Here is an 11432-nt window from a genome sequence, read left to right as displayed (position 1 = left end):
CCCCCCCCTCCGTGGCTCATTGATTCCATCCTCTAGGGGCGAGGGAGTGAGGGTCCCCGGGGCGCCGCCGGGCTCTGCGTCATCCTATAGGCCTGTGCTACACCAGCCGGGGGCTGAGGGCCTTGCACGCCCCTTCCTCTGACCCCTCGTGGCGGACCCTCCTTCTCCCGCAAGGCTTCCAAGGGCCGAGTCGCCCAGCCCCCTGCTGCCCGGTCCCGCTCCCGCTCCTCCTCCCTGTCACACCGTTCGATTATTAGAGCTGCAAATCTCGCCCGTCTCCTTTTGTCTGAAGGGAAGACTTTGATCCAAGCAAAGCAGGATGAGAGGAGAAGAGAGGGAAAGGATTTGTTTTAAAAATGTAACGATGAATAATTGAACAGACTCATTAAGAGTCAAGTAATCGCGGTGGCCACGTCATCCCTACGAACAGCAGGATGGGGAATCTGAGGCCTGAGTTGGCCACAAGCTTCTCGCCCCTAAAAGCCAAAGATTTGGGAGTGAATTGGGTCTTTGTCTTTGAGAGCCGTGCCCCCCCCCCCCCCCCGCCCCCGCCGGGATGGCTTTGGTCCTGCTCGCCCTCCCCTGGTCCTCTGGCCGCTGCCTCCCCCAACACGGGCCCTCGACAGAGGGTCAGAGGCTCGGAGACCCTGTGACAGGCCGCGGGGCCTTGTCACACCCTCTGATGTCTTCCCCAGGTGGTTCCCAACCTGTTCGTCCTCAAGGGCACCCCTCATCACGTCCTCCAGCAGATCCCACATTTTAAGAGACTGTCTTTGAAGTTACAAGCACCTTCAGTAATGACTTTTTTTCGCTGTTTTTACTAATCAGAGGCACATCTAATTGCTAACCAGAGCTTCTGAGCTGCAGAGGGTTTCACACTCAACGGTAGCAAAGAAAGACCATTTTGCCATCAAATTAGTCCGTGGGGCCTTAACACAGGCCTATGTATGATTTCTTTTACGCTTTTAGAAATATTGAAAAGAACGTTAAGGACCCCCATGTGGCTGCCTTCTCAGGCTGCAGAGGACTTGAGACTTCAGGCTGGGAACCGCTGGGCTGGGACTTTCTCCACTATTCTGTGCTCCCCCAGAAGCCAGACCCCGGCAGACGCTGCCCTCTGGGTGCTGGGCTACCTGATCTGTGGGGGCTCAGGGACCCCCTGAGCCTTGTTTTGGGAGGCCATCCTTGAGGGTTGATGTCTCCTGTCACCATGATGCCAAGCTATGGTATTTGTCATTGAGAGACGCCCATTTGTCTGAGCGCTCAGGAGGCTCTTGCCGATTCGTAACTATTTGCCTGGGTCCCATGTCTCTGTGTCAGGCTGTACTGCGAATTCCTGATGTGTTAGGGGTGAGGGAGGGCGGGAGGAAGTACCCTACAGGTTTTCCCTTACGGGGTCACCTGGCCTGCAGGCCGAAGTGTCCACACATACACATTTACCCCAACACTGTCCTGGCCTGGGGCTGGCCCACAGAGTCTTCTCCACCAGGAATTAACACGCTCAGACCCTCTTGGGTCCAGAGCTCCTCCCAACACACCCATGTGATGCCCAATACCTTTGTTACCTTCACGCTGCACCCCCATTCCAGTCACATTCCGCCATGCACCCGTTGGCACCTACAGGCATATACCCTGATGACAATAGCGTGCCTTACCTTTCCAGCTGGTAATGAAGACTCAGAGACCCTTAATAGGGGCTCAGATCACCCCCCATCCCTCTTTCCCAAACCTGGTGTTCTGTGTGGTCGCTGGTAGAGCTTTTCAAACTTCCGTGCGTGTAAGAATCACCTGGAGAACGTACTAAAACACAGATGCTTGAGCACCGCCCTAGAAATTCTCATGGAGCGGTCTGGGACAGGACCTGAATGTCCGCATTTTCAATCAGTTGCCAGGGGACGGTGCTTGGTCTAGCCAACTGTGTGATGCCCCTAGTCTGGGGCAGCTGGAATCAAACCCCCATGCACCACACCTCCCGGCCAGCGCCGCTCTCGCTCTGTGCTGCTCCCAGAGGAGGGGGCCAGCCAGACCCCAGGGAAAGGCAGAAGGGAAGCGTCCTCGATCATCAGGGGAATGGGCCTGACCGGGCACCTGGGTCCAGCCCAGCTTCCAGGCGAAGGGAGGGACTGGGGCCACCGGCTGATCAGGTGACCGCTCCCCTCAGCCACCTGTGGCACCTGCGTCCACTCACCCTCTCTCCTTCGGCTGGGACCCAGTGATCAGGCCTGGCCACAGCAGCTGAAGGTGTGACCTCTGCCCTAGGGGGCCTGTGTCCCTGGGAGGAACCCCTGCCTTCCGCCTACTCCCTGTCACTCTTCCTTGCAAACCCTCTGCCCTGGCTGTGCCTCGGGCTCTACTAACTACCTGCGCCTGCTGCCCTCACTCACAGCCGTGCTGTCCCTGCTCCTCTCCTGGCTCTTGCCCTCGGCTGGGGGCTGGGCAGTCCTGGAGGTGCCCTCCTCCTACTGCCCAGCTCTGCCATTTTCTCCGCCTAAGGCAGCTCGTACTGGTGGGGGGCAGGGAGAGGGCCTATGGCCGGAGCTCTTGGAGCACCAGACCTGCCCAGGGCTCTTCCAGGAGGTCTCTACTTCTCTGAGCTCAGGCAGGGGGTGGTATCATCCAAAGCCTAACGGCGAGAGCCTTCGGGCAAACTCTTCGAGGTCTAAACCCACCAGGCAGCTGGCGAGGGATTGGGGCTGGGAGTTCGGATCCTGGCTCCGTCACGGCCTCACCATGTGTGGACAACCCACTTGTGCCGGACCTCATTCTCTCCCTCTGTAAAACAAAGAGTTTGACCAAGGACATGCTGATCAGATTGGCCCTGGGACTCTTTGGACCTGTGCTCTGAAGGGGGATTTCTGGCAGCCTCGGCATCTGCTGGTCTGGGGTTGGGACTGGGGCTCGAGCCGCAGACCTCAAGGGCCTGGCACCTGTCGCTACGAGCAGATGCCCGGCCTCAGCCTTGTCCCCACCTTTCCTATGGGCTGCGGGGAGGAGGGTCCCAAGCTAGTCCCAGCCCACCTGCCCTCAGACAGCCAGAGCAAGGCCAGAAGGCAGAGGTGGTGACAGCAGCCCCCTTCAGTTTGGGGCTGCTACCTAGTCAGGCTAGGGGGACAGGGGAGAGGGAGACTCTCCCCACCTCTCCTCTGCATTATCTTAGCTAATAATGGGGCTAATAAGGAGCTGCTTTTTCTAACCTAATTGTATTCAAACATTTTAGTTAATTCTCCATTCATATTTTAGCATAATGGGATCGGGTGCTCTCGGCACTTATGGAGATTAATGCAGAGACAGTGTTCCAGCTGCTAAGGCAACGCAGGGCGATTAGCGCCCTCTGGTTCTTGTGGGTACTGAAGGAAGGAAGACGCCCGGCTCGCCGGGTCCACCCTCCACAATCGCAGTGTGGATGACCCGTGGCCTCATGTTGTCCCTTGTCCTGAGCTTCTTCACCCCCACCCCGTCCTGGGGATCAGGAGGGCCACCTGAGCTAACAAAGCCACAGTTGGCTGGCCCATCTCCGAAAACGAGATGATGGCATAACCCACGCTGTGGTGTGCCAGAACATTCGGGACTTCCGGCCTCTTGGTTATCCACACATCGAGGCCGATGCTGGAGAGTGGCGTCAGGCGAGGCCGAACGTGCAGCTCTTGGGCACTCTTCTTCCTTCGGCCTTGGGTGGGAGGCCACCCCCTGGCCACCCCCCAGGCCACCCCCTGACTCAGTTTCCCTCTCTGTGAAATAGTCCTCTGCATGGGGAAGGACACTTATAACTGAGCTGGCCCGGACCCAAAGCTTCCTGCTGCCCCTGAGCCAGCCACCCCTGGCACCGGCCTCAGAGGCTGCAGCCCTCGCTGGCTGGCTTCTGCCCTAGACGTTCTGAGGGGGAAGGGCTGTCTGGGACCTGAGGCTGCCCCAAGCCTCCCCACGGGGAGCCTCTTCTTTCTCTGTGGCTGCCTGGGAGACCGATCTGTCAACCGCCTCCAGATGACATCTATCCCCAACTTGGCCTGGCCTTTCCTCAGCACCTGGAGGAGGGGGCCCCCTGCCATCTTCTGCCCCCAGATTCATTCCGCCTGCTTAGCAGGCCAACCTTCTGGCACCATGATTTTATAACTAAGTGGTTCGCTAATTACAAGAGAAATATGCCTCTGACAGATCTCAGACAGTGCTTCCAGCCCAGCCTGGAGCCTGATGCTAGCCTGCCACTCGAGAGCAGGGCATTGCCTCGTTAGAAACTGGGTGAGTCCTTCAGGTGGAGCCCTCCCACGTGAATCTGGGGGAAGAGCAGAGCCCCGTGGCCTCCCTCTGCCCCGCACCCCCCGTGAGGGCACCGGAGGCCCAGGCCCCTGCCCCTCTGGAGGCCCTCAGGACGGGTCAGCGCGGCCGGCCAAGAGGATGTCCAATTTCCAATCTCCGGTGTTATCTCCAAATCCCAGCTCTGTGTAATCTGCTCTGCTCCCCCTCGGGGGGCTGAGCTTGAGAGCAAGGGCCTTTGCCTCTCTGCTGATGGAGCTTCCTCTGAGCCTGATAAGACCGGTTGTGTTTCGTCTTACCGATCTGGCCTTGCTGCGGAACGCCAAGTCAAGGGCGTTGCGAGGGGCCGGCGGATTTGGGAGGCTGCCTTGGGGAGGGGGCTCACCTGGTGTCTAATGTGGGCGGGGAGCTCTGCATGTCCTGACCCCTTCTGCACCCAACTGTGGCCAGTAGAACAGACGCTTGGAGGGCAGACGCGAGAGAGCTCCCCCCGCCCCCGCCCCGAGGAAGGCGGTGTGTGGAGGGCGAGGATGCGGATGATACTGGAATGTTTCAGCTCTGGCATTAGAGGCTGGCGGCTGTGAGGGACTTGGGTGGAGGGGGCGCAGTGGGCAGGGGCCCGACGGCTGCTCTGCTCTCCCCCCCCCACCCCCCACCCCACCAGAGGCCCAGTGCAAACCCTACTATTCAGACTACTCTCGCTTCCGGCTCCTCGTTCACCACTTGTGCACCAGCCATTATCTGGATCTCTTCATCACGGGTGTCATCGGGCTGAATGTGGTCACCATGGCCATGGAGCACTACCAGCAGCCCCAGGTAGGAGTGAGTCCTGCCTCCAGCCGTGGGACTGCAGGCTGAGGCTAACCCAGCCCGTGCCAGGGGACCTCGGGCAAGTGCTGGGTGCCCTCTTGTACACCTTGCAGTGGCCCCTGGAAGTGGGTATCGTCTTGGTTTCACAGATGAGGACCCTGAGGCTCAGAGAGGTTAGTCGACTACACCAAGGTCACGCAGCTGGGAAGTAGAGGACCTGATTTCTTTCCCCGACAAAATATTTATTGAGTGCCTGCCACGTGCTTCCTTCTTTACCCTTTGAGGGTAAAGAAGACAGACCGGTGAAGGCCAGTGTCTGCCCTTCTGGAGTTTAGATTCTGGTGAATGTCCAGCTCTAAACTCACCAATGATCCTGCCACTCCTCGAATCAGCCACCGTCAGCTGTCCTCCAGGCCTCAGTTTCCCCATCTGTAAAATGGGGATGTCGAATTAGTAATGCACCAGGCCCTTTCCGGGTTCTAGCCTTCTGTGGCCTCCAGCACGTTCTCATGTGGTCTCTTCACCATCCCTCAAGGAGAGAGATCCTTTAGCTCAAAGTATGGCTCGTGCATGTGAATGAGGACCCTCTTCTGTCCCGGTGTGGTGGCCAGCGGCCCCCTTAGACTCACCTGTCTCCCAGATCCCGGAGTGTGATGGAGGGGGAGGGGCAGGCATCACCCCTGGGCCTTAGGAGACCCTGCATAGACACCCCCCCCCCCCATCCCTGCCAGATCCTGGACGAGGCCCTGAAGATCTGCAACTACATCTTCACCATCATCTTTGTGTTAGAGTCGGTCTTCAAACTCGTGGCCTTTGGCTTCCGTCGGTTCTTCCAGGACAGGTAACAGAGAGGGGTGGGGGTGGGGGTGGGGGGGAGTGGGGAAAGGGCATGTCTCCCAGGGAAATGCCTGAAAACCTTTCTGGACTCCTGAGGTTCAGCCTCCACGCTAGGACCCACCCAGGGCTGATGGCGAGGGGGAAGGGGGGGCCGTCCAGAGCCTGGGAGATGGGAGGGAAGGGAAGGAATTTGACAAGACAGGGCCTGGGGGCCATTGGCAGCTGGAAGTCCATGTGGCCCAGACTGGGGCTTAAGAGCACAGAGCCTGGAGCCAGACTGCCTGGACCAGATTCGGATCCTGGCTCTCCCACTTAGAAGCTGGTGACTTGGGGTAAGTGACTTAACTTCTCTGTGTCTCAATTTCTTCATCTGTAACATGAGCGATAATAATACTGTCCGTATCACAGAGCTATGAAGATTAAGAGTTTTTTTTGTAAAGCCCTTAAAACAGTGCTTGGCACCTAGTAAACAACATATAAGTGCCAAATTAAAAAAAAAAAAAAAAAAGAATGAATACACATGGAAAGTAGAGGTCCTCGAGCTAAAGTCTTGGCCCCACCCATGCCACCGACGGGCTGTGTGACCAGGGTCAAGCCATGCCTTCTCTGCAGGATGGGGAGGCGGGACTGGCTGACCTCCACCCTCCTTTCTGCAGTCACTTGTGTTACTTTGACTGCCCCCTCCTCCGCGGTGCCCCCGGCTCCCCCCCACTCAAGGAGCTGTGTCCTGGGCTTTCCAGGTGGAACCAGCTGGATCTGGCCATCGTGCTGCTGTCCATCATGGGCATCACGCTGGAGGAGATCGAGGTCAATGCCTCGCTGCCCATCAACCCCACCATCATCCGCATCATGAGGGTGCTACGCATTGCCCGAGGTCGGTGCCCGCCTTCTTGCCCGTCTCGTGCCTACCCAGGGGGAGATAGCAGGGGTCGGCTCTGTGGCCGGCCAGGGACTTTGTACGTGTGTGTGTGTTCCCATGGGTCTCTCTCCCAGCCTTTGACAAAGGGGAGGGCCGGGGGGGCTGGGCCGAGGTAGGGCCCTGGCGGCCTGGCTGGCCATCCCACCAACCCCAGCCCCCACCGTGGCCCTGGCTCCACCAGCTGTGTGGCCTGGGACCCAGCAGGGCCCGCTCACAACTTTGTCCTGTTCTGCAGTGCTGAAGCTGCTGAAGATGGCCGTGGGCATGCGGGCACTGCTGGATACGGTCATGCAGGCCCTGCCCCAGGTAGCTGGAGGTGGGGGTGGGTGGGAGGGGTCCCCTCGGGGCGAAGGGGGTGCTTTCCAAAGGGAGCTCAGGGAAGCTGGCTGGGAGATCCAGTGGCACCTCTCCCATTTCTTTTCCTCTTTTCCAGGTGGGGAACCTGGGACTTCTCTTCATGTTGTTGTTTTTCATCTTTGCAGCTCTGGGTGTGGAGCTCTTTGGAGACCTGGGTGAGTCGGGGTGGGGAGGGCAGAGGAGTCAGGGCTGGAGGCCCCGGGGCTGCTGCACTAACTCAGGCCTCTCTCTCCTTCCCTCCTCCTCCAGAGTGTGACGAGACGCACCCCTGCGAGGGCCTGGGCCGGCATGCCACTTTTCGGAACTTTGGCATGGCCTTCCTGACCCTCTTCCGAGTCTCCACAGGTGACAATTGGAATGGCATTATGAAGGTGAGGGCGCACCACAGCCGTGTCCCCTCCCCGCCCCGCCCCTGGCTGGCCCTGGCCCCAGAGACACGGTCCCACACCTGGAGCCCAGATTCCCCGGCAGGATGAATTCCTTGACCCCGAATGAAAGCATGTGACCTTCTGTCCGTCAGGCGGAAACATTCCGGGACTCCCTCTCCCCAGGACAGTGTGTAATGCTTTCTCTGCCCCCAGGACACCCTCCGGGACTGTGACCAGGAGTCCACCTGCTACAACACGGTCATCTCCCCCATCTACTTCGTGTCCTTTGTGCTGACGGCCCAGTTCGTGCTGGTCAACGTGGTGATCGCCGTGCTGATGAAGCACCTGGAGGAAAGCAACAAGGAGGCCAAGGAGGAGGCCGAGCTGGAGGCCGAGCTGGAGTTGGAGATGAAGACGCTTAGCCCGCAGCCCCGCTCGCCTCTGGGCAGCCCCTTCCTCTGGCCCGGGGTGGAGGGCCCCGACAGCCCCAAGCCCGGTGCTGCAGCCCACGCTGCCGGCGCGGCCTCGCGCTTCTCCTTGGAGCACCCCACGGTGAGCCAGCAGCCACCCCTGCCGAGAGGGGTGTGGGGTGGGTCCGGGTGGGTGGTGCGCAGGGAGCGGGCAGGCAGCGTGGCAGACCCCGGGGCCCCGCCTGTGTCCTTTTGCCCCTCCTGCTTGGATGCTGAGGGATGAGCGGTCCCTCGCCCGCCCCCAGACGGTGGCTGTGTGCGCTCGCAGCCTAGGGGCCACCCCGGCAAGCCCCCAGCACACCCTGTGCCTCCGGCCCAGCCAGCCTCCCCTTCTCGGCTCTTAGGTTCAAGGCTAAGTTTTCTGTTTCCTTCCTGTTTCTTTCTTACCCTTGCCCGATTACCAACCTCTTTCCTTCCCACCCTTCCACCTGCCCAATTCCACCTCTCCATCCTTTCCCTATCTTTGCTCCCCTTCTCCCTCTTTCCTCCTGAGCTCTTCTCCTCTCCGGCTCCCCTTCTCCTTCCTCCCTCACCTCTCTTCCCTACATCCCCTCCCCTCCCCCTTCTCCTGTCTGTCTGTTGCTGGTGTGTGTGTGTGTGTGTGTGTGTGTTACCTCTTCCTCCTTTTCCCTCCGTGTCTCTTGTCAATCCCCTGCCACGACACTTCCCATTGTTGCCCCTCTGATCCCCGCTCCCCTCATGGGCTGGTCCCCCCCCCAGGACAGACAGCTGTTTGACACCATATCCCTGCTGATCCAGGGCTCCCTGGAGGGGGAGCTGAAGCTGATGGAAGAGCTGGCAGGCCCTGGGGGCCAGCCCTCTGCCTTGCCTCCCGCCCGCAGCCTGGGCGGCTCCGACCCGCAGGTTACCGTGCCCCTGTGCCGTGCCGGGCTGTGCCATGCTGTGCTGTGCTTCTGGGGAGGCGGGGTGTTTCCTGCCCACTGGGTATCTGGAGAAAGAGCAGCCTCGGGGCCTCAGTTGAGCTTTGGGCTCGGCGGGAGGCAGCCAGGGGTTCGCACAAGTTGAGATCAACCCCTGGAATACATATTTGGAAGGTAGGGATGCTAAGGACCGCACCTCTAGGAGTGAAGGATGGCTAGAGGAGGGGCTTGCGGAGGGCATTTGTCAGAAGGAACCTGGACCAAAAGGAGAAGAGAAGAGGGCAGGGCAGAAGACAAGCTGGGAGTGGGACCTTAGTGGGTGGAGGAAGCGAGGTACCAAACCCAGGGGAGAAGGGCTTTGGGGGGTACTGCAGGTGGCCAGGGGACCCTTTGAGGGATATATCTTAGGCCACAGTCTGCTTCTTTCCTGTGTCCAGCACCTACCCCCAAAGCCTCTGTTCGGTGGCGTTCTGAGCCACGGAGCCCACTAGACATGATGAGTGCCCTCAGTAGACAGTGGTTTCTGACCTGGCCCTGAGAGGGCCTGGAAGGTTCCAGCTGTGAGTGGATTCTGGGGACCTCGCTGTGAAATAAAACTGGGCGTCCCGCCTCAGCACAGCCCCTTTCCACAGCTCATGCATGGTTTTCTCCCCCAGTCCCATCTAAACGTGGCTTTCCTGCTCTCTGGGGCTCTCCCACCCACCTCTTCCCACCTTTTGACATGTCTGGTTGCCCCTGACCCCCTCCACTTGGCAGAGCACCCTGCCGTCCCTCCTAGGTCCGGGGTCAGGTGCTGCAGGGAAGACCTCAGTAGACCTGGAGTGGAGGCAAAGAGACGGGTGTCAGCAGGAGATAGAAAAGCCTAGAGTTCCACAGGCCCTGTTGGGTGGAGGGGAAGGAAGGCAGGCTCCCAGTACCTGGGACACCTGTAGCCTGACTCCAATGAACGGTGACCCTCACATAGAGAAAGGACCCTGCCTCTAGGGGTCCACCCTTGGGATTCAGTCTCAGATAGGCTATAGGCGCTTCAACATGGCAATGACCTAGAATGATCAGTGAGAGAGCACATCCCTTCCCAAGGCCTCTCATCCTGAAGGAGGCTCATGGGGCAAAGGTACAGGGAAAGAAGAGGATGCAATGGGGTGATCAGGTGGTTGGTTCATCTGGGAGGGATGGCTCTCCCCTCCCCCAGGCACTGAAATCCCCCTGCAGATCCCTGGTGAGCCAGCCAGTTTGTGTGGCGGCAGGAGGAGAGCATCTCCCAGAACCCAAGCTAAAGAGGGCGGGCAAGCTGCCGGCAGGCGGAGGAGGGCCCAGGAGGGGAGAAGCCAAAATCTGGGGGCAGGCCAAGTCCTGCCAGGCTTTTGGAAGCAGAGAGAATAGGCAGAAAACAGTCATCAGATTGGCGGCTTTGTCCCCAGCGCCCCCCACGCGGCTCTGTCTGTGCCGAGAGCAGAGAGAGGCGCTTTGCTGGCCTTTCTTCATTTTTTTTTTTTTTTCTGGTATCATCTTTATGAGAGTCGAAAGCCTTCCCTGCTCCCCGCTTCCTCTCTTGGTGGTGGTGGTGTGGGAGGGGGCTGTTCAGGTTCCTGGGGTATCTTTAGAATAAGTTTCTGCTTCTCCTGCTTTGTCGGTGTTCGCTCTGGCTCTGGCTCTTTGGTGCCTGCCGCAGCCTCTGATCCGAGGTGGGGGGGGGGGGTTTAAGTGGGGTGGGGGAGGCACTGTCAGTTTACTCGGGAGAGGGGTGGGGAGAGAGAAGAGAGGCCTTCCCCTCCCCCGTGCTTTGTGGAAAGGGGGAAAGGGGGGGGCCTGTGTGTGTGCACGCGCGCGCGTGTGTGTATGTGTGTGTGTGTGTGCGTGTGTGCACGCATGCACGCGCGAGCAGGTGCTCTGTCCTGGTCTCTAATGCCTGATCATCTCTCTCCCTGTCTAGATCCCTCTAGCTGAGAGGGAGGCTCTGTCTCTGACGTCAGAGATTGTGTCTGAACTGTCCTGCTCTCTAGCTCTGACGGATGACTCTTTGCCTGATGACACTCACACACTCTTACTTAGTGCCCTGGAGAGCAATGTACTTACACACGCTCCTCACTGCTCCCCTAGCCTCCCCAGGGGCTGGGCTGGCTGCAGGGCTCCAGATCCCTCCCTCCTCTCTCTTGGCCACCGGAGGCATCAACCGGCAGGCACTTAGTACTCTAGGCTTTGATGGGTCTTTCCCGGTCCCCACTGTGGACCAAGAAATGAGATGAGATTAAATTGGGGCCTCAAGGGTCCAGGGGCGCAGTTGTGAAAGAGTTAATCCCAACACCCAGGAGTAGTAACACGGCCCTCCGAAACAGAGGTCAGCATCAGGCAGCTGACCAAAGGGCCCCCCTCGATGTAGACCCAGTCTCTGTGTTTGGAGCCTGTGCAAGCCAGCCCTTCCCCTCCCCGCCCCCCTCCTTCTCGCCTACCTGCAACATGAGCCATTTCCCTCCACGTAGTGGCTGAGAGCCTCATACCTCTCTGCTACTACCACCATGCCCTTCTGTACCTGGGGGGG

The 11432-nt window shown here is 59.3% G+C and overlaps 1 protein-coding gene across 1 annotated transcript; it reads left to right on the top strand.

The window, feature by feature from the left end:
• Window positions 1–7: 7 nt before the first annotated feature.
• On the top strand, window positions 8–8876 carry LOC125917794 (voltage-dependent T-type calcium channel subunit alpha-1G-like; the record flags this gene model as incomplete). The annotated part of the gene is made up of 8 exons (XM_049623901.1): window positions 8–5067; window positions 5793–5902; window positions 6639–6772; window positions 7053–7123; window positions 7251–7329; window positions 7424–7545; window positions 7756–8196; window positions 8733–8876. Coding segments are annotated over exons 1-8 (1131 nt in total), but the record flags the coding sequence as incomplete, so codon positions are not given.
• Between the last annotated feature and the right edge of the window lie 2556 nt (window positions 8877–11432).

This window comes from Panthera uncia, unplaced genomic scaffold (genome assembly GCF_023721935.1).
Source record: "Panthera uncia isolate 11264 unplaced genomic scaffold, Puncia_PCG_1.0 HiC_scaffold_2430, whole genome shotgun sequence".
NCBI classification, from domain to species: domain Eukaryota; kingdom Metazoa; phylum Chordata; class Mammalia; order Carnivora; family Felidae; genus Panthera; species Panthera uncia.
This window is presented reverse-complemented; position numbering and strand designations above follow the sequence as displayed.